This window comes from Drosophila tropicalis, unplaced genomic scaffold (genome assembly GCF_018151085.1).
Source record: "Drosophila tropicalis isolate 14030-0801.00 unplaced genomic scaffold, ASM1815108v1 contig_593, whole genome shotgun sequence".
NCBI lineage: Eukaryota > Metazoa > Arthropoda > Insecta > Diptera > Drosophilidae > Drosophila > Drosophila tropicalis.
Window position 1 is genome coordinate 605,602 of NW_027173070.1, and position 23,938 is coordinate 629,539.

At 35.9% G+C, this 23,938-nt stretch overlaps 2 protein-coding genes across 8 annotated transcripts; one reads left to right on the forward strand and one right to left on the reverse strand.

Annotated features, from left to right (window-relative positions):
- Nucleotides 1-5: 5 nt before the first annotated feature.
- ITP (ion transport peptide) lies at nt 6-19,886 on the reverse strand. Of its 7 annotated transcripts, none has more exons than XM_068289224.1 (5): nt 14,483-14,668; nt 12,484-12,709; nt 3,408-3,625; nt 1,016-2,152; nt 6-791 (listed from the first exon to the last, which is right to left on the reverse strand). In XM_068289224.1, the coding sequence occupies exons 2-4, from the start codon at nt 12,502-12,504 to the stop codon at nt 2,008-2,010; spliced, it is 384 nt and encodes a 127-aa protein (XP_068145325.1). In that variant the 5' UTR covers nt 12,505-12,709; nt 14,483-14,668; the 3' UTR covers nt 6-791; nt 1,016-2,007. The 7 variants fall into 7 exon arrangements, with proteins under 7 accessions (XP_068145325.1, XP_068145326.1, XP_068145327.1 ...); XM_068289225.1 differs by lacking the exon at nt 14,483-14,668 and adding an exon at nt 12,830-13,090; XM_068289226.1 differs by lacking the exons at nt 12,484-12,709; nt 14,483-14,668 and adding an exon at nt 19,809-19,886.
- Nucleotides 19,887-21,618: 1,732 nt separating this feature from the next.
- LOC137577917 (zinc finger CCHC domain-containing protein 8 homolog) lies at nt 21,619-23,850 on the forward strand. Its single transcript, XM_068291508.1, has 4 exons — nt 21,619-21,885; nt 21,952-22,677; nt 22,730-22,849; nt 22,906-23,850. Exons 1-4 carry the CDS (start codon nt 21,796-21,798, stop codon nt 23,560-23,562), a joined length of 1,593 nt encoding a protein of 530 aa, XP_068147609.1. The 5' UTR covers nt 21,619-21,795; the 3' UTR covers nt 23,563-23,850.
- The last annotated feature ends 88 nt before the right edge of the window (nt 23,851-23,938 follow it).

The following is a 23,938-nucleotide window of genomic DNA, read 5'->3' on the forward strand; positions in this document are numbered from 1 at the left end:
GGCTCCTCTTGAAATATACAGTTTTATTATTGTTTTTTTTTTTTTTTTTTTAATATGATTACGACTAGATCCAAAAACAAGTTTTAATTAATTAATATTTATGTAAAATGATGCAAGGGGTAAGGCTAATACACTCCAATAATGTATTTCCATTTTTTTTTTTGCTGCTTTGCCGGCGTGCAGGTAAAAATTAAATACAATACAAAAACTTAAACTTAAAATCATAAATGTACATATTATGTATGAGTAGCAAGTCTGTATGCGTGTGTGTGTGTGTGTGTGTGTGTTCATGCAAAATATAATTATAAAAGAAATCTTTTAGAAAGGGGTGCGAGAGAAAACAAAAGTTAATTTATTTACATCAGACATTTTCGATACGCGATAAGGAAAAATTGTTCTGCTCCCTTAACTATTAAATGGGGTTTGATCACAAATAATATTATGATCTCAGATATGCCAAGAGAAACAATTATATCTGGCCAATATTTTAATATATGATAACGCATAATGTATATGTATATATTATAGATTTATGTAGTTTTTTTTTTTGTGTGTTTTTTCTTATCTTTTTGTTTTAATTTCGTTTGCTCGTTTGGCTAAATGGAACAAATTGTCGGGTCGATCGTTTTGTCTTATTGTTAGATATATTATTGGGTTTTTAGTTTAGGGTTTGCTGCTCCATTTACTTGCGGCCCAGAGTTTCGCGCCATTCATTGTATTGGTCCATCTCCTCGTGTAGTTGCAGAGCCTCTATGCACGCATTAAAGAAAGGCGATCCGAAGCAGTCTTGCCTACGTTTTGCGAAGAAAACATAAATCGGGATTAGTAGGTTGCAATAAATGGGGGAAAATATCAAAAATTTTGTCATTTTGATTGGCATTTGGCACTCTTTTTCTTTCAAAAATGAATTGAGAGCCCAAAAATTGATATTGCTTGTTGCTTGCTCAAAAAATGCAAAGTTCCAAAAACCAAAAAATTAATATAAATTGAAATTTCAAAATGAAAAAAAACGTACCAAAACTAAAACGGATAAGTTTGCCGGAATCGTTGCTGGCCCGGCGGCGCTTGGTCAGTTTTTTGTATTGTTGCATTCGCATTTTAATTTCATTTTCAATTATCACAATTTTTTTGTAGCGTGTTGTTTTGTTTTTTTTTTTTTTTTTTTTTTGCAGGGAGCCCAACATTTCTTCTTTTTTTTTTTTTTGTATATGGATATAAATATTTATAATTTTTTTGGCTACATTTTTAATGTAATTTTTCTTAAATTTTCTTGTGAGTGTTTGCTTTTTTTTCGTGTTTTTATCAAAGATTTTTGTTTGTGTCTTTGCACAAATTGCGTTCTAGCTATTAGATCTAAAGATATATATATATGTATATTTAATCCTTTTTGGGGGTTAGGGTTGGGGTATGTGGGTGATATATCCTTTATAATATAGCAAAAATTATGTAATACAGTTGCAAAATACTTTCGGTCTCGAGTTTCGTTTTTTCTTTTTTTTTTGCCCTTGTGTGGAGAAATGCAAATGCTGCTTGGTTTTTCGGTTTGTTGTTTTCTTTTTTTTTTTTTTTACATACATACATACATATATTAAAAAACAATGGATTTTTATTTTTATATACAGCGACAATAATAAAAGTAAAACAAGCTAAGAATACTTATTAAATAAATACTTCGGCTTTCGGTATCCCCTAACATCATTTCTTCTCACTTTTCATGCATAACGTTTTGCTTTGTTTGTTTTTTGTTTAAATAAATTAATTAAAAAATAATTGATTTTTTTAAAAAACATATATAGTAATAAATAAGTACGAATTAAATTTGGGCGTTGTATATTTAATTTTTCTGCTTCACTTTCGTCTCTCTCTCTGATGTTGTCTCGGATCGGGTTCGGTGTAATGTGTCTTGGATTTCTCCACTCTTATGTTTGTGTGGTTTGTTTTTTGGGTATATATGTGGGTGGTGTGCTGTGCTGTGCTGTGGGTGTTGACTTGGGGGCTGACTTAAAGTTATGTTTGAACCGGAGACATATTGAACGTTATGGGCGAACCATTGACCACTCTTAAAAAGTGCTGCAGGTTCGTTATTTCTTCCGGCGGTATTAACAGCACTTTAAGGCATTCGCCAAACCATTTTGAATCAAAGCAGTCTTTCCTAAAATAAAAACGAAAAAACGGCAAAGCAAAATTCAATAAAATAAATGAAAAGTAAACGCAAAAAGTAAACCGACGAATGGAAAAGAAAGAGTCGTTTCAGATCAAAAATGAAATGGAAATCTACTTGAAAATAGGTTTGTGAAAGGGATAGGGTGAGCCATTGATGACTTTTAGATAGTGCTGCAGCTGCGAAATTTCTTCATCATCAATAAGTAGCACCTTAAGGCAATCTCCAAAGGTTTCGTGAGCAAAACAATTGGCCCTGCATCGGAGAAATAGTTGATAGACAAAGATATACAAACACACAGGATATCAAAATCGTGAGAGGAAGAAGGAAAATCTCAAACCAAAAAATATAAATTATAAACCCCAATGTCTAAAGTTATTTACAGTTTTTTTTTTTTTTTTCAAACTGTGCCATGGTCATTTGTTTATCTTAGCTGACCATGACCACAAGTTTTTTTTTTTTTTGCAAGTCTTTTTTTTTTTTTTTATTATTATTATTTGACACCTTTTTGGCATCTTTGTCTCTCTGTCTGGCATCTGTCAAGAGAAATTACTACAGAAAATTGACAGTTTGTTTCTTATTTCTGTGAAATGTTGACCATTGAGGAAGCATATTTTTGATATACCCTTGCAGAGAAAGGGCCAATACCGGAATAGGCCAGATCGAACCAAAGTAACACCTTGAATTTGTTGTAGAACTTAAAAAAAACCGTTTAAATCGAGTGTTAAAATGAATTGTGTATAGTTAATACAGATATCACAGAAAAGCTCGCTTGAAATGGATGAGAGAGTTATTGATAGTTGACAATAAACTTTAAGGTTCGGTATTTCAAGAGCTTGAACCGTTAAGATCGGATATAAACATCAAAATCATTTATATAGACATAGAAATAGAGATCGATTCACATTTGCTTTTTGATTGAGACTCTTTTAAAGTCCAAGCTAAGGTTGAGAAGGCACATTTTCCTTCTAATATAATATATACACCCGAGAACGTGTGAATAGATCGACCATATAAATTACTAAATAAATGTTTACGTACAAAGAAGACAGTCCGAACTGGACATATTCTTAAATAAGCCCTTTAGCACATCAAAGTTGGATGGCTTAAAGTTTGTTCTTTTCAGAGTCATTTTTTATTTCTGTCATCATCAATGTAAGGAAGAGTTTGCAAGGGTATAAAAACTACGGCATAGCCGACGTATCAACTTGTTTCGGTTTTTCATTTTCTATGTGTATGAACTTACTTGCATAATCGATGTATACTCGTCTCCCGGAACAACTGATAGCAATCCTCACAAATGCGATCCAGACGAAAGAACATGGTCTTGTTGAAAATACCCTTGCATTCCAAGTCGAAGAAATTGCTGCGTTTCGATAGATTGTGATTGTGTGGTAGAGCTGTGAAGATGGGTATAAGGACAAGAAACAGCATCACCGAGATCTTTATTTTGCGGGAACACATCTGCAAAGAGTCAGTTGATAGGATATTGGTTAACCGGAAGTTCATTAAAAGTGGAATATAGAAAGAGCCCTTCAATTAGGGCGAACATCCTTTATAGAGAGAAGGAATGTGGTGACCATGTGGATATGGGCCAAGCTAAACCTTGAAATCCAAGGTTCTTTAGCCACTATGCAATTGCAAATTGCACCTGCAGCAGCAGCAGCAGACACTGTCGACTGTCGGCTGTCGGTGGCGGCGGCGGCGGCGATCGATTGTGGTCTATAAATAGCCGACAACTCTCGTAAGTGTGCGGTGCGCGCAGTTTAAAAATAAAACGGACTGCATCTTCGGAAATGGAAACGCATAAAGGTAAAGGTGCTGGCAGTCGACTCAGCAGGAGAGAGAGAGACACAGTGAGCGACACAGACACAGAGGCAGAGTGTGTCTACCGTCAGTCAGTCAGACAGACAGACAAACAGACTAAAGCAGACGATCTTATCGCCAGTTTTTCTATAAATACTTTGCAATTTCATTTTTTTCTTCATTGCATTAAGTGCAATCTATCATATGGGATCAGTGTCGACTCTTTGTTATCGCCAGATAGACAAGCCCCCAAAAAAGTATTGAAAAAAATAACAAACTCACTTATTAAATAAATAAATTATCATGTTAATTAAATGTGCACATTCCAAACTATTGAATAATTCTCCGTTTGGTTGAAAATTGCAAAGTTTTCCATTGCGCTGCGCACTGTGCCAAAAGAAAATGCTTTTCATTTTGGGCATGTGTGAGAAATATTTTTGGAATTTCCTACGAATTCGTCCCACCTTCTCCCGCATCTGCTCCTCGTCTGGTCCTCCCCAGAGTAAACCGTGTGAAACTGAAAATAAATACTGAATGAAATGCCCAACAATCAAAGGCAGACAAGACGACGACGCTGAGCGCAAAAAAAAAAAAACAAATACACAAAAAAAGAAAACACATAAAAGCAATTTGTTGAAATATTTCCTATGCGACTTTAACGATCATTTCGCTTAGCACCTAATAGTCTGTCGAATTTTGACTTGGACCCTCACTCACTCTCTGCCTTTAGTTAAATTGATTTTTTATTAGCTTGTTGATGTCTTCAATTAAAGAGGAAAGCGCATTTTTGTATTCCGCTGGCTTCTTGCCTTTATGTACTAGGGAAAAATGGGCGACGCCAATTTTCTTTTCGGCCGAAACGTTTGCCAAATGTTTTACCAAATTATTTGAATAGACGTAAGCGAATGGCTATAAGAACTGTTGGGGTTAGCCCGTTCGAGGTCAGTCTTGGGCAGACCGAATGTGGAGCACCTGCTATCCAAGGATTAGAAGAATATGAGAACTCCTAGAAGATCACACTGTTTATTCCCGCCCTACGTCTCATTGCGGAGGTTCTACTGTCCTTAAGTCCATAAATTTAAATCACACACATTAACACGTGCTTCCACATGTGGAATTAATTTTCGAAGCATTTAAAAAGTGCAAGTGGCGCCAAAATGGTTTACAGTTATAGTTAAAGGCCATCTTTACTTCCGTAACGTCATTTGTTGTAAAAATTGAACAACAACAAAAATAAAAATAGATTGAGTCTCAGCCGCAGTCCCAATGCAAAAGTGCAACAGCTGTTACTTAGGATACCCATGGTGGCCTCTGGGCCTTATTGGGCCAGCTAATTGGCTTCGAGTTGCATGATTTACGATGCGAGGCCAGTCTAAGATTGCACTGCAGGACTCTATATTAAGCATACATTTTAATAGTCGACAAATACATACATAACTTAACTCGACTTAGTCCGAATATTTGATACAAAGTGAACTAAGGCCAAGTCCATTTGAAAAAGGCTCAAGAGATCTTACTTTTAGATTTACCTAGGAACTAACTGTCCTTTTTTTCAACCAATAACAAAGGGTGGCCCTTTCTGGCCACATTTCCCTTCCATAAGTATTGTCTATAACTTTGTGTTTTATTTTTTGGCCAACTCTTGACGAATAATCATAATTTCTAGAACTTTTACGAATCATTTCAAATGTGAAGACATAAAAAGGGGCATCTTTTTCTTTTGCGATCTTTGAATTATTTTGGGCATGTGGCATGACAATTTGTTTGTATTGAACTTTGATTAGTTGCCAATTGATTTTATTTCTTTTCTCGGCTACTCGGATATATGTACACATATATACGCGATTGATCGATCGACTTGCGCACACGCCCCTTAATTGTTATGCCGATGTCGATGATCATTTTTATGATTGTACACTATTCAACAAACAACTTTGGTTTCGATTGTCTGTTGCGAGAGTGTGCCAGGCGACATTGAATGAAGTCATGAGCCAAAAATAATGATGGCAATTATGACACAAAACCAAAAAGATGAACGAATAAAAAATGAATTTCTAAATTCTTTTATGCGCAATAGCACTTATTTTCGATTTTCTATAAATACATAGTTGATTAAAAAGCTAAAGTTGTGGTTATCAAATTCCCCTAAATTTGGCATTCGGTATGCATGACATGTTATCGTGTTTATTTCAGTCTTATTCTATCAAATCCGCAGAAACAGTCATAAACATACATATGTCTGTTTACTAGCCGCATACATAGATATGGAGCTATATATATATAGGTGTATTACAAATATATGTAGATATAACTATGGCCACAAGCGTAACGCTTGGCTACGCAACCATGGCAATCCATGGCAGACTCATTCCACAGATCCCAACCCTGCTTCTTTTGTCCACCGTTTGAAAAACATCGCAATCGCATGTTAAAAAATACACACACAGAAGGAAAAAGGCAACGCAAAATGAGCTTAGACACGCAAAAAACACGAAAAAAACAATGGTCAGGGATCGAGACTGCTTGGTACCACACAAATTGGCCCACCAACAGAGAGACAGAGAGAGAGAGAAGGAGAGCTTATCAGTATTTTTCGCTTACGCTGCGCTTGCGCAGATCAATTTTGAATACCCTTTTCAGAAATGTGGTCACAGTCACATCAAAACAGAAATGTGCAACCCATAGAAGAAAGGATCTTATATTATACAAGTAAGATTATTGATCGCGAGATGAGTTCGAGTAGTTCTGATTCTTTATCTCTCTGTGTCAAGATGATCTCTTGGACCTGCTTTCTATATGTAGTGTTGACACTTTCACATGGAGCCTTCTATGTACATACTTGAGGCTTGATATATCTCACGATCAGTCGAAGACAATGTTGTCAAACTTGTAATGTAACAAACGATTTTAATAATTCAATCTAATATTTGTTGTACTAAAGCTGTAACTAAAGCGTATTATTCACACAATCGATGGTGCCAAGATCGGACACTATCTATGAACACTTTTCCCAAACGAACGATGGGTTAATATCTTTAAGTCTATTAGTTACCCGATCATACGATCCACTCACATAAAACCCGAATGCAATAAGTTGAAACTAAAGTTCTGAAATAGTAGCTCTGCTAGTTAGTGAGGGATTGTCGGAAAATTTTAGAAGGAATAGTTAGATAAACTTGCCAATGACTGTGCCTACTTTCTTAAAGATCGCGTGACTATATGATTTATAAATATTTTGCTTTGAAAATGACATGCAAATAAATGATCTTATAAAATAGAGATAAATATTAGAAATATTATACAGCTAACAGATATAATTGCATAATAGGTAGTTCTCATAACTTCGATCAAATTTGACAAAAGAGAAGATAAAGTTAACCAGGCCCTCTTTGGGTTTTTTGTTTTTAACAAAACCAAGTTAAAAATAGAACAATTGGTCTTACAACTTAGAGAAATGAATGAAATGAAATAGAAATATTAGTAATTGTACTCAAAATGCATGCAATGCGAAATTGACAACTAACTTTGCTCACTTTGAGTGCAGCTGCTGCTGCAGTTCGTTGTGTCTTTCTATGGCTTCCAAACGATTCCGATTCCGATTCCAATTCCGAGCCGACATCAAGATACATAGCCGCCAGTCAATTGATTGAACGAATTCGGATAATGTGGTTAAATGATATGTGGCCCGAGCGTGAGTATGCTTGAGTGTGGGTATTGCGATCTACGATCTTAAGTATCCAATTGATAATATTAAGATTAATAGCAACGGCAGCACGTTTCGTAATACATTGGCATTTGCGAAGGCAATGAGCCTTTCCAGCGTTTGTTTTGTCTATTTTTATTTCTTGTTTTACTGCGACTAAGTGACCAAGTCTTATGGCAAACAAGCACAAGACCTAAATGCTAAATGATAATGATGATAATGTTGGATGGTTGTATTTAAACAACAATGAAAAAGTCAGCCAAGTGCAAACAACACGAGCGACAAACGATTACGGTGACGGCAACAAAATTTAGTATATATATTTATATAAAAGAAGAAAAAAAAAAAAAAAAAAAACACGAAGCGAGCGAGCAGTCAACTTTTGTTGGCAACAAAAGATCGCAAACTGTTGGTTGGAGGTTGTCGTCGGTTGTTGAGGTGTTTTCTGCTACTGCTACTGCCACTGGCACTGCGATTGTGTCTCTTTCCTTCTTATCAGACAAAACAGAGACACACAGAAGCTAAAATCCATACGACAGACGACAGTGAGTCTGGCAATGTTGAATGTGGCCGATGAAAGTGGATGTTTGTGTGAGTGAGTGAGTGAGTGAGTAAGTGATACTCGACTCGTTGTTTTTTTATGTTCGAAAAACTCGCAGTGGAACACCCATGCGTATACGTGATATGAATTGCTAAACAAGCTTGCTTATCGTTTACGATAGTTCGCTGTTGTTTTTGTTGTTACTATTAAGCCGTTAAGACCTGTTCGAAAGAGAGAAGACAGTGGCAATCAAGTCCTGGTTTTATGCCAGCGGTAGAACGCTTACGGAATATGCAATTACCTATCCGATAATAATGACGCGACAATCAACGGATGGCTGTGTGGATGGATGGATGGATGGATTGATGGATGGATGGCTGGATAGGTGGTTAAACTAGTTTTGAAAAAAGTGAATTATGATCAACAATATACAGTAGAACTGCATTGAATGGAAATCTACAGGGCAACTTTTGAATCTATTAGACATGATCTCTTATTGAATAACACTTGTTGATATGCAAACATTTATCTAACCATGTGTATAACTAAGAGACTTTGCTTTGATTTGTGGAGTCAGGAAAATATATAATCGATGAAATTTAAATAATATAAAGAAAGAAGACGAGCCTCTACTGTACTTAGTATTTAAAATATATTTATATAGAAATATGTCCTTTAATAAATAATAAAAAAAACTTAATTATTTCCAATCAAATCACTCATACGACGTGTGTGAATGAACCCTCTCTCCTTCTCTCTCTCTCTCTCTCTCTTTGCTTTGCTTTGCACTAAAAGTATTGGAATGAACGAAAATTGCATTGCATTCAGCCGGTCTGATGCATAGTGGCCATATTATTGTTGTTGTTGGTGTTGTTGCTGTTGCTGACGTTGTTTATTTCAGCTTTGGCTTTGCCAGCCAGTTGGGCGACCATTTGGCACACACACACACACACACACTTACTCTTATATACATTGGCATTTTATTAGTTTAATTGAAAGCAAAACAATTTAGCATGATGGCGAACTGGTTTCGACTCGTTTTCCAAATGCTTCAACTAAATTATCATACTCGATGGCAACGGCAAACGGAGGATGTGGATGGGATGGAATGGGATGGATGTACATATGTATGTGTGTTTGTTTCTGTGTGTGTGTGTGTGTGTGTGTGTGTGTGTGGGTTGGATGCGGCTCGCAGAATCGTGTCACTCACACTCTCCAAATACAAATACAATCTCTCGTATATTTGTTTTATAATACTTTGTTTTTGTTTATTTTTATTCATATAAATAAAGTTATCCATTGAGGAAATTATTTGCACACTCAAGGATCGTATGAAAAATTCGCTGATTGTGCCAATTTTCAATGTGTTTGCTCTCTCTTTCCCTCTGTATGTTTGTATGTACATATTTTGAGGTGTTGTCATTTGGTTTTAAATAAAATCGAAAAGCTTATAAATCACATTATTAAGTGTTGTGCCTTCTTTATGGTTGGCAAGCGTTTAAATGGCAATTCACTTCGATAAGAATGCAAATGTTATTTGATACACGTAAAATGTAAAATACGAGTTTATGTATACATTTTGGGAACATTAATGAAGAGTAAAGCAGCGTGTGTGCGATCACTTGACAGTCCAATTAGGCGCAGCTGGATCCCATTTCAGTGTCTTCCCCTGCGGCTCTCTTTCAGCTTCCTTCTCACATCAGTTCAATCTTAATCTCTGCTTAATGTGAATGAGAGAAAGAGGAGCAAAAAGGAGACGCCTGAAGATGAAGTTTATTTTTGATTTCATTTGGGTAGAGCCTTGTGTGAATATATTTCTTAGGAAGTACTTTTAAATTACTCGGAATTGGGATTGTATTTACTTAAGAGAAATCGTAATTCCTCTTTTCAAATCAAACAAATTATTCACTTTAGGAAATTCATTATGAGACTGATAAATAGAGATGATCAATTCTAACAAATTGAACTAAAAAGGATTAAGAAATATACATACATATACATTCAGGACTCCACACGAAAGGTAGTTGGGAATTACAACCAATATTGTAATTTCCAATTGGAAGATCCCATTCACTCTATGAGTATTTGGCTAATGCATTAACTTGATTGTCAAGAAAAAGTAATCAAACGTCAGCGGAAATGAGTCAGTGTTTAGAGGGCAAAATACAAAGTGCGAACACACGAACGATCGAGATCGATGAATATCAATTGAAATGCCCAACGGCCATTGAACGTGTGAAATGCGAAGAACATGATCGATTCGATTTGATCGTTCGTTTGATTTGTTCGCATTCTGGGAATGAGAGAAATGCCCCCCTTGCAATCACAGTCATGGGAATTTTTGTGTTTCATTTGCCTTGCCTTCAGGGGGAAGGTCCGAAAGACGAGGTTAACACTCAATTCACAGATAATTATTAAAGTGCAGGTGCGCCTGCGCATTAAAATTGCCATTTATCTGTACAGACGGCTGAACGGCCAAGGACGGAAGAAATGTTTGCCGTATTGTCCATTTAAGACCATTTGTGTACGTTTGGTAAGAGATTGACGCACCAAAACAATGATAGAAACTAGTTTTCTTAGCTTAGTTTAGTTCACGTCAAAAACGATTACAAATATGTAAGCATATGTGAGAGACAAAATCAAAATCAATCACTTAAACATGATATTGACGTATTTGGAAACCTGTCTGAAGCAAAATTGTACGAGTTACTCTTACTCTTATACTTCAAGTTTAACCGGGCCCCCCTTTTGCAGTATTTTTATTATCGATTTGACTGTTTTTGTCAATTTGTTATTAATTTTCATTAGCTGGCTTATTACAACATTTAATTTGCCTGCTGACATAAGAATCCATTAAAAGATTTACGAGCTCGGGCTGCGGGCTGATAATTGATACATTCTGTGGCTATTAAATAGAGGTTTATTGACCATAAAAAATGAAATGAATATAAGGCAAAAAAAGAAATTGATTATGGTTATTGCATCAGCCGCATATCTGCCCATAGATTGACTACTGTGAAAAAATTGTACCTACAAGTGCCACAGATACCCACGTTTACGTTGTCGAGGTGGTTAGAGGGGTTAGAGAGCGATTTAAGTGTGGATAAGGGGGGTGGGGGCAAGTAATCGCATCCATAAGTTTGGGGCAATGAACTGTAAAAAAAAAATAAAGCCAAACGACAAGCAGCCAAACAGTTGGCAGATGTTATATATGGTAATATATTTTAAAAACACATGCATATTCCTCTGTGTGTGTGTGTCACACACACATGATCCATACATATAACATATGTATGTAGGTATATTTATGTATATTGGACTTATATGTATATGGGCAATGACTGACAAAACACACAACCGCCTCCTCTTGAGAATTGCCAAGATCAAAGTAGCTGAAGTTGCAGCTACAATTTTTTGCTGTTGTATCTGCATCTGTCGGAGATCTTTGCCACACATTAGCCTTAACTTGAATTCGCGAGGGGCACTTGATGCCTGACTGCCACAACAATTGCTTTTCAATTAGCCAGACTATCCTTCTGATCGTGCTCTCGCTGGACGACGCGTGACCACAACACATGCGAATCTTCGACAGGGCCAGCTAAGATACATGGTCGTATATTGGGAAATGATTTATCGCAAAATTCAATTAGTGCCCACTTCAGCTTTAGAGGTCAACATCGAGAACATATACATATATACATATATGTATGTTTCTATGGTGAACTCTCAAGGGAATTGCCAAAAACCAAACAAAACTTTGTGGCGAATGCAACTGGCAAACTAAATAACCTTAGAAGGGAAAGAAACAGAACTTGGACATCTTATGGTAAGTGGAAACTGATTCAATACTGATTAGCTTACGAATTCCTGGAACTTAGATCTCGTTACCTTGAAGAAAGTCCAATAACTTGTGCGAATAATACCCAACAATCTCTGATTCGTTGTTGAATAAGGAATGGTCCCCGCCTTGAACCATCTAATTTAATATGTGTTAAGTTAGAGACAGTACCAGTAGATGAATATTTCCTCAATGTAATCTTTGCTATAATGGGAGGTATTTATCGCCCCTTTTTCTAATATTTCATTTAGTTAAAGTTAAGATAGTTGGCAAGGATTTTGAGCAAACGACTGAGATAATACAGTTTTTTAAAGGATCCCAATAAATACATAATATAATCAGCGATTCAGAGTTGGTGACTTCCTTTGACAGGAAGTTAAAAGAATCCAACCCAACTCCAAAATAAACCCATTATTAACTCATTTGATACTCACATTTAATGACAGCTTCTTCATTGTAAAAATTAGCTAGTGCTTGTTTTTGATATTTAGTATGTGGTCGTTGGGGCGTGTCTTGTAGATTAATAACTTGTTGTTAATTTAAGTACTTCACGTTGTTAACACACTTTTCTGCCAAAGTTTCACTTTTCAAATGGCTTGCAATCTTTTAGATTTTTCCTATGTCTATTAGTTTATTGTATTTGTTGGGGGGTGGATAAATCTACGAATAAAATTGAGAATCACAGAACTTTAGTTTGCTTTTGAAGAGTTCACACAATATGAATTCTATGCCCTCATGGACAGTTTTCTAATTGTCAGTTATTGTTATTAATGTTGCAACCTCTCTGTTGGTTTGGCTCTGCTTCGACGTTGATTAAAGTCATTTACATGCAAAAAAAAAGAAAAAAAACGAGGCACCAAAACGAAGATGGAAAAAAGGAGATGCAACCTGGGGAGCCCGGGAGATGGCGTGGAGAGAGATTGGCTGTGGTTGGTTGCTTTGGTTTGGTTTGGTTTGGTGGCTGCTGCTGCTGCTGATGTTGATTTATTTAGCCGGGCCGATCGGCTTTGGCTTCGCCTTCGCTTGTTGCATTTTAAATGTCGGAAGTGTTTGGGTGCAAAAAATAAATACGAGTACAAATAAATGCACATGGTTATATGCCTGCCGAGTACGAGTGTGAGTATGTATAAACATTTTACATATAATGTCCAATCATATGTATGTATATATTTTAGACTGGTTTTTTCATTGTAGAGGAATTGAAATGTATTATATGCACTTTCTGTATTTTATGAAAACAGGTAAGTACCTATATATATATAAACTTATACATATATACATGTGGATACTAATAAGTTAACTATTCCAATATTGAAATGAGACATATCCTCGCTTCCGTTTTCAAATAAACATATCCGCTTGAATCGCTTTCTCAAAAATAATATGAACCTTAATGGAGGTTTTATGGTAAGAGCGATCTCCTGGAATTGAATGAATCATTTCTATGTACATACATACATATATATTTATGTATACGTATGTATGTATATATTTACATATATTGCACACGACTAAGCCAAGCAAGCATAATGTGGCAGGCAAACAGACAATGATTTGTTCGATTTGTTGTTCGTTTCTAGGAAATGCTTGCCACATATATCTATATAAAAAAATTCCAAATGGGAGGCCCAATAAGAACTCAGTTATGACATCATCGACTGAAAGCAGAGAGATATCGAAAAAGACACACAGATACACACTCACACACACCCATAAATAAGAGTCCACTTTATTTGCTGCTACTGCAAGGTGGTAGCATCATGCGAAAACAGCAACAACAAGAGCACAAAAAAAAAAAATGCCGGTCAGCATTGATATCGATATGGCCAACAGCAGCAACAGCCGCAGCAGGTAGTTCTCTCGGCCAACTGAGGTACAGGCCATGGGACACGACGGACAACAGACGGAGGGACGCTGCGCACAAAGATTAAAGCGGCGCGATAAGCAATTGGTATTATTATTGGGATGAAGCACTCTCCCAGCATCATCGACGTTAACATTTCATTTTTTTCGGCTACCTTTTTGACTTTTTTTGTTGTTTTTTTTTTTTGGGCCCGCCTTGGATAATCCCTAGTTACATGCGACAACAGCAATCATAACAACAACAACAGCAACTCTTTTTTAGCACGCGGTACTTTTCCATACGAAAACAAAATTCGAAAATTTAAAGCTCTAAAACTGCATATACATATACACATATATATATACATATATACATATGTATGTTTATAAATGATTTTTATATAATTTGTATTTTACACCAAAAAAAAGCTGCGCTGAGCTTGAGTTTTGGTTTTTGTTTAATTTGAATTTTATAGCTTTCGTTTGAATTGTGTGTTATATTTTCTTCCAATTTATACTCATTTCTTGGTAACAGGTTACAGACTTTATGACGTTTTATATAGATGCAATTATCTACCACTCGACACTCACTTGAAAGATTTTTGTTAATTTTTTTGATTTTATTTGTTTCAACTTTGTATTTTTTGTTTTTATTGGCAATTAACTAACTCGTGAGAGACTGGAAACGAATACGTGTTTAATATATATGTCGATTATTTTTTTTTATTTTTGCAGCTTGTTGCTCTTGTGATGTTTACTTGTTGCTTCGTGTTTAAGGACTACGGCAATATGCGGCAGTTGAACAACAAGATTGAAATTCAAAATTCAAAGGCCCTGATTCGATAATTTTTAATGACCGCAGGGTTGATATTTCAATCGATAAAGCTAGGTGGCAGCACTGTAACTGAGTAACTGAGCCGGAAGTGCTAAGGGTCAGAGTAAAAAGTGAGCAGGAAGAGCTAAGGTCCGAATCATTTTAGCTGGGCGGCTATATTTAAAAAAAATTAATTTACTCTTGGATAGATAAAACCATAATGAATGAAATATAGGTTTTTGTTGCCCCGGAGTATTACAAAACATTACCCAATACTAAAATTCCTTAGACAAACTCTTTGCACTATCCTCGTCTTAGGTAATATATATCTCCAGTATAGATGTCGAAGTTTAAATATTCTTAAACTGGAAATACTTACTTTAAATGCAAACTCCGGATCTATAAGTTGTATTGTGCGATCAGCTTGCACTTAAATTTAAATAAATACAACAATAATTAATAATGCAAACAATGGCATTTTTCCTTTGAATGGAAATGCGTTTCATAAAACTGAGCAATGATTACGACAGCAATTTAGCATCATAGAGGAAAAGGTTTAAAAAAAAAAACCTGGGGGAAATTTTCACATCGAATTTCATAGATAAATTTTTCCTTTTTCAAATTCAATATGACTTAACTTTAATTTGCTTTGGATTTCCCCTCATGTTAAAATAACAATGCTCGAAGTACGTTTAACTGTTAAAAGCAATTAGTTTGAACTTTAATTGCGAGCAAGTTTCTAATCATGAGAACTAAAAGCTAAACGTAGACAATGAAGCCGGACTTTACGCCGGTGCTTGTCATGTTTAATTTTTGATTGTAAATAAGTGGCCAGTTTAATCACAATAATTATGCGAATCACGTGTATCTTCTAGATGGTTTTCTTGATTAAGATATTACTCATTTCACACGATTGAGAAATTCTGTTTTTGTTATTAGTTTATCTATATTTCGTCTTGATTTTTCTTTCATTCCTTAAGAAGTAAAACAAAACAGTTAATTTGTTCCTTCCGCTTACTTAGTTTTTGTTACTTAGTGATCGTCTGACTGTCCTTCACATCACATTAGAAAGGTACTAGAATTATACTTGGAAGCTCTTTGGATGTAAAAACACATAAATGCAAAACAAAATAATACCCTCTGCAAGGGTATAATTAGAGAAACTACCAAATGCTAAATGGTTGCAAATAAGGAAGAAGGAAGGAAGGACGAGGAGAATTCCTCAGTTATAGCTTTTTTACAGAAATCGGTTGCTAATCCAGGGAGTAACGAAAGGCGAAATGTTGCTAAGCACTTTAAATCTGTTCCCAGTCCCCTTTTAAGCCCTGAAGAGAAAACAAATCAAGAATTTTCTAAAATTCTAGAACAGTAAAGAAGAACTAACATTTTTATTTGACATGCAGGTAAATAAATATCACATTTGCTGGTTTCTTTCTGTTTTTCTCAAATACAACGTTTTACCCATAAATTTTTGAACATTTCAAGTGCTAGCCCATCAAATTCTTAATGCAAGTGGTATAGTTTATTATCAGATTTATGAGAATATGCATAATTCAGGCTTAATACTTCCACTTCCCTTATCGAGTGGTGGTGCACTTAATGCGTGTAAATTGAACACAATTACACCCACACACATAGACGCACTCACACTCGTACACTCGTACACTTTGAGCACCCATTTACAGCTTGAAAAATAACTAAAACGGAACCGGAAATTGCAACAAGACAAACTTGACTTGAAATGCTTTGGTGGTCGGTGTCTTTGCGTTTTTTGAGTCTTTCAAACCTTCGCAACGCCCTCCCAAAAATAAAAAAAAAAGGCAAATCTGACGAGTCATGTAAATTATATGCTCACAGTTGACCTTGTAACAATTTCTTGTATTTGGTTTTTTTTCTCTGTAAATAAGTGGAACAGACCAGGGCCAGGGACAGGGACAGATGCTATTTACACGTCTCGTGCGATCGGGACTTTACCATGTTAATAACCTCCGAGCCGGCAGCCAATTGGCAAACAAAAGTTGATCGTGATTGATTTATCAGTGGAAAGTCAAATACAAATATGTATTTTGGTTTCTGTGCTTACCTTAGGTGCTTGTTTCAAGTCTGATGGAAATGGTATTCACAGCGTGTTTAACTCTCTTTCCTCGGTGTTTTGTTTTTCAGTTGGTGTTGGTGTTGTTGTTTTTGGTTTAGAGCAAGTTCAAACCAAGTTGCAATTACAAATTTCTGTTTCTCTGGCACTAAAATTTATCGCCATTTTGTATGGATTTTTGTCAGATCTTTGTGTGAGCGTTGATAAACCAAAGATGGCATAAGTAAGCGTGGGCGTGGCCAGGCCAGGTGGGTGGGCTTTAATCTAATCTACAACAGATTACACTCAGCCAAAAAAAAAAAAAAAACGCTTGAAAATAACCGTGTACTCGAAAATATACACTTCACACGCGTTTTTGCACTCTCACTCTCACTAAAGCATTCATCTTGTTTGGGCTGCTTGAATGAATGAAATTGAATGTGAATTGTTGTTTATGCTTGTTGTTGCTGTTGTTGTTGTTCAGAATATGGAGGAGGAAGCTGTAGTAGAGAAGTATGTAGTTCGGGGGATTCCTATTCTGTGTACCACCGATCTCTACACGCACAAACAGCCACAACACACACACACACGAACACACATACAAACACTGACGCACACTCACTCACTGGGCGGGCTGGCTAACGCGTTTTAGTGACATTCAGTGCCAGGATGAGTACATATAGATTTTCGTAAATTAAATAAGTATACAATCGAAACATGTATTTAACATGTGTGCAATTCACACTTTCTTTATTTGTATTTTATTTTTAATTTTTATTCCACAGAAAATAGATGTATTATTTATACATATATATTTTTATTTCGACGAAACACAGAATCCAATACAATCTGAATAGAATAGAATGTATTATTTGCAAAAGAAAAATAACATGAGACGAGAATTAAATTCAAACCGCATCAGTAACGCAAAGCAGACTAAATGCACAAAATAAAAAAAGAAACCAAAAAGAGAAACACAGAAATATAAAAATGTAGGGGACCTCGGACCACTGGACTGTCTGTCCATTCCCATCCGATCTACACAGACACAATGAGATTACCCCGTACATATATTGTATGTACACATGGATGTAGCGAGGGTTGCTCTAAGACATGAGAAATCGGTCGAGAAAAGTACATATATGTATAAATAGTATTTGTGGCATGTTCTTCAGAGGAAAAGCTAATGAGGGAATGGTGAGGGACTCAAGACGTTGACAAGCTTCGATGAGTAAATAAAAGTAATTGAGTTCAAAGTTGTCATATAATTATTTTCAACTTAAAGCAATTTACCAACAAAAGGGAGTTCCCCTTTAATGAGAGCATACAAATCGAAATATAAAGTACTTAAATGCTGATATTTTCGACAAATATTTCAGAAATAATAATTGATGGCTTTCCTTGCTGTTAAGAGCTTTAATACGATTAACCCTCGAAAAGATATTGCTTGATAAACATGCATGTATACAAATGTCCCAATCTACGGGAACAGTGAAGTCTCAAAAGAGGGATCGAACTGCTTATAGCATAGCTAACGAAGAGATGTAGGTCTGTCTTATGGACAAGCTCAACCAACAATATGACTTCTTTAGATGAGTACCACTTTCTAAAATAAAACCCCAGATACGCCTATGAAAACACACCCACGCGTAGACATGGTCACATTGAAATTAAAATGAAAGCATGCATATATATGTATGTTTGTAAAGTACATTCGTACATATATTTAATACATATGTAAGTTGAATTCCCTCGCGCTCACCGAGAACTTCATTAGTTTTGACAGGGACGGATACTGAAAAAGATTTCACTGGACATCGGACAGAAAGTCATGTGAGCAAAACTTTCCAATGACTTTCATTTCTTTTTTTTAAATTACGGAGATGTTAAATTTAAGTCTCTAATAGACTGTTATAACCCTATCAACTCTAACCCACTTTCACAAATTTATCTTCAAAGTGTTAAGTAGTAAGAACTTATCTGAATCCATTTTGTGAACTCTTTCCTTGTCACTCTTAGCATTTCCCAAATTTCCGTTGAACAACACATTGTGTTTATAGGGCTTAACCTATGTCATTATTGAATAAAACTAACTTCAAAATCTACAATTGTGAATTTTCGGCTGTTTGTGAAGTAATGTAAATTGAATGGGTAATCGATTTTACAAAGAAAAAGTATGTAGTTTTAGAACCAGGATTTCAAGAAATGGAAAACATATGATCCAAACTTTGAACACCACTGTATACATATGAGTACAAATTGTCAGCTTAATCACAATTAGATTGACGATCATTGCGCTTGCGCAATGTTATAAATACACATACTTGCATATATGCATATAAATGAACACATATATAGAACTGAATGTACACATATAGTATATGTTATTTTTATAATAAATAAGCCGGGACACAAAGCGTTTATATTACGTATACGCTAAATCAGAATGGCAGAGTGTCAACAAACTTGTAATATGGCACAAGTATGATTCAATAATCCGAGATTCAACTCAAGTCAGACAGTGTGACAGACAGAGAATCGGCTATTAAGGCACTGACACAGTAGGGCTATTTTATGTTTAGAAAAATCGGAATTTTTGATTCTTATGAGTTGAGATAGGACCATTAAACGAAGCAATACCTGTGCCCAGCTTTTGTAGAAGATTTCCTAGGCTTATGCCGTAGCTAATTCTAAATTAGCAGAGCACACGCCAATTATAAATATAAAAATAACTGGAGAACAAATAAAAATTGTAGGGAAATGCCGAAACACACACAATCAGAGGTACACAATAAGTGATGAAGAGCTAAGATGAAGGAGAGACAAATGACAGAGAAAAAGGTCACTCTCAAGTGATCTGCAGACGACGCGGTAATATATATAAAATCGTGACTAAAACCAGATTTTACTGCCGTAAATAATTGTGAAAAGCAAGTTCAGCTTATCGTGTAGATCACAACGCGACTTAAAATGTGCCCACATATTGTCAATGAATATGTTATTAAAAAAATGGGCAGAACTTTAAGACTTACCATTGTATTAGATATTATTACTTGCTTATTTCCACAAACAACGACCACAACTTGTGTTTGAAGTCTTTGACAACTATGCAAAAATGTTTGCAAAACTTCTGTCCAAGTTCCTTTTATACTATGTCTCAGTCTCAGTTTGGTTGGCTGCGGATCTGGACTCAGCTTCGGGGTTGGGGCTTTTTTGTCCTTTTGCATAATGCGCGGTTAACATTGTCTCTGCTGTTTGCTGATTACAAAGCGCCCCAAGACAAGACAAAAAAAAGGCAGATAAAGATACAAATGGAAATGGTAGAATAAACTGTATAATTTATACGATTATTTCCTTGAATGTCTCAATGTGGTAGAAATGGTGGCGGTGTCTGTTCTAGTCATATGATTATGATTAAGTCAGTTGATTAGAATGCCCTATTGGTCTTATCACATGCCTGCCGCTGCGTCTTAATGGCTTTATATGCATGTTCATGGGATGATGATGGGGCGTATACGTTTGCAATTTTGCTTATTGCACAGTGCGCATACGCCGCGTAGACGACAAAAGGATTGAGGTTTGTGTTGACGCCTGTCAATTTGTGTGCTACAATGAGCATCATTAAAGGATACAAATAATCATCATGATGAACTATGTATATATATGTGTTTATTGCATCACATTTCTAAAGAGAGATGTATTTCTGCTCATTTCGGCAATTGGTAATAAGATAAATTTGTTCTAATGAATTTTGTTCCTTTTTTTGGTTCCAAAATTCTTTTTCAATTTCAATAAACTCAGAATAGAATAGAATTTAAACACATGATGTTCGTGGTACAGGACACTGAGAATAAAAGGAGGCAATTTTAGCTGCCACACTTGCTAATTCGCAACTTTTAGGAGACGACATTTGCACCATACGACACTTGTCCGATCCGGGCGATATTTACACTTTATGAAACGCAGGTTACAAATAGGTTGAAAAACAAGTTTCATCCTAATAGCTTTCAAAATAAGGGAGTAAGGTGCAAACGCACCGACGGACAGACAGGATCTCTTTAAAGCCATGAATATGTTATTAAAGACACAATGAATAACAAGTGGCGCAACTGTGGAAAAGTAGTGAGATAACTATCGCTCCACGTTAAAGAAAGGTGCGGACTGGGAATTGTGCACAAGTGTGGTAAGTGCATTCGGCAGTTGCAGTTGAGGAAGTTCTTGCGGATGAACCATCTCCTTTGTATGGGAGATGGGCTGCAATCGATGGTTGTGCGGAAGATGAGTATCTCCATCGTATATAGTAGTTGTAGCTAAAAGTGCTTCAATGAAAGTTTAAGAAAATGGACATGATTTTCGGGAAAAATGTTTCTCTATCGCTATTGCAGAGTTTTAAGTGTTTTCAATTTTAGCAAGGCCTACTAAGCTCTCTCAGGATAAATCGGAAATCAAACTTTCACTTTAAAATAATGGGCAATGTCATGACATTTGGTAAGTGTGGGATTAGTAAATTAAATGTGGCATTAGTTTTAATATTAGAAAAACATATATGAGAAATCGCTTATTACTGGCGGAGAATAGAGCTATTGAAACAGGCTCGTTCCTGTTAATTTAAAAAATAAAACAAATCGGCTTAAAACTGTTTAGAGAAATCACAATTTCTGATGGTGGATAGACTTTTAAAAGCCAAAAAATATTAACTGAAAAATTTTGATTCAACTGCATTTTCAAATGTCGTGCTGAAAATACAAATTAGGATACAAAAAAAAAAATATTAATAACATACAATTACACAGGAATTGTAATTTTCATATTTAAAGTCGTTGATTTTCTAATCAATCATACACTATTACTCTTGCACATTTTTACAATTTCAAAAAACCCATTATTTTTATAAAGGTATTTTTGGGCAGTGTTGGACAATTTCGGGTTGAAGACAGTGTGCAAAAGTTCCTGCAAATAGGTGTAAACAGAGTGGAAACATTACTATAAAAAAAATAAAACAGATATATAAATGAAAATATGGACACCGTTGCTGAACTCAATGATTCCAAAGATGTGGACGTTGAGGATGGAGAATTGCAGGATGACTCCGCGTGTTTGCACAATGATGTAAGGCAACCCCATTGTTAAAGGCACCAACAAGACAAACGATTTATCATTTTGTTTTTTCTATAGACCGCTAAGAGTGAAAATATATTAATTGGACCACTTCCACAGGACAATAGCTGTGTATTTGAGATCAAGTTTCGCAGGAGCGAGGATTATGACAAAATGCAGGAACGCTTAGTGGAGGTAATAAGTGCAGTGTTTGCGGATCGAGGATTTGTTTTCAAAGCTAATGAAAAAGAATTGTGTATTGAAGCCTTAGACGCAGCGGATAATAAGCAGTCTTTAATTAAAGATCAAGAGGATAACTCTGGGAATCCAGAGTCAGATATGTTTTTAATTGATACAGCTCCCACGACCAAAATAAATGCAGCGCATGTTCCGTCATACAAACGCTGTCAGGTTGATGTATTAGATGAAGAGACACCCATACGAAAAAGGCTTAAAGCCGAAGCTGTTAATAAATGCTTTCGACCTAAATCACAGGCGGCTTGCTTCAACTGTGGCGAGGCAGATCATTCATTACGTGAGTGTCCGCGACCACGTAATAATTCAAGAATACAACGGGCTCGCAAGAAGATCAATAATCGTGCCGAACGTTATCACGTGGACACAGAACAGCGTTTTGGCCATATTCGAGCCGGTCGAATAAGTACCAAGACGCGTCATGCCATGGGCTATAGCCGTGGCGAATTGCCATTCATTTTCTATCGCCTTCGTGTTCTGGGCTATCCACCAGCTTGGCTTGAAGAGGCCAAGATACAGGGTTCTGGAATTTCACTCTTTAATGCCGATGTAAGTAATTACGATTCGTTTTGCATCATAACGTGACCTTCAAACTTAACAGGGCAGCGCCGTGTTAAAGTCAGACGACGAAGATGGAGAGGCGGATACATTTAAGTATGATATCAACAAGATCATCGAGTTCCCTGGCTTTAATGTTGAGCCAGGTGGGAAGTTTTTTGATGTAAGTTTATCAATTCGTTTAAGTGGTCATTTTAAACAAAGCTTTCTTTTTTAAAGGACTTTCAACATCATAATGTGCCACGTTTTAAAGAATCCCAGCTTAAGGAAAACTTTATTAAATCATTGGGTGATAATGTCATCAAAGGATATAAACGAAAGAAATTATTAGATTTGCCTCCTCTTCGGGACGGGAGCCCAAGCGGCTGCGCGGATTCTTCTGAGGACAAAACTAACTGCATTCAGCATGATATGGATATAATAGATGATTCTCAGGACACTCCAATGATGATCGAAGACAATTCTGAGCTAGTTGAAACTCCACCGCCAAAGGATATAGAGCAAGGCACAACATCTCCCACCATGGAAGATTTAAAGGCTCAGCAAGAGCTATTATTGGAACAATTAGAATCAAATACAACTTTAAACATTGATGAGTCAAAGGAAACTGAAATGGAATCGCCTAAACGGTCATTGTCAACATCTAAAACGCCAGAAGTTACACCCAATTCTATGAAAGCGTCATATGAAGGCACACCAATCATCAAGTTCTCCATCTATGACAAGTTGCCAATAGGCGACAATTTTAAAGTTGGCGTTAGCGATGTAATTAACTTTGAAAATTTACCAGATTCCACTGGCAAATATGAGCAAATGAAGGATTTACTAAAGAATGTGAGAGAAAAAATGATCAAGCTACAAAACGATGACGACTGATAAAGGATAAAACTGGTTTTTAGTTTGTTAAACATATATTTGCCAATATAAGAGATTGCACATTTTTTCACCAAATCAATAGCTGGCTTACTGCTTGAGTCTAAGCATACATACAACTTTCGGAGTTGAATGTGTATTGAAACTAAAATAAAGATTATGTGAGAGTAGTAGTAATAGAATATAAACAAACAAAAACAAAATTGCATGCTTACTACAAGAAAAGTGGATTTTAAAGAAACGCAAAAAGGCATTAATAAAATGTAGAATTTTCTAATAACGTTTACAAAATTTGTAGAGCTGATTCCTCGTCTTTTGTAAAGAATATGTCTTCTTATATCTTTATATGTTAAGGAATAATGGGAGCTGATATGTCAAG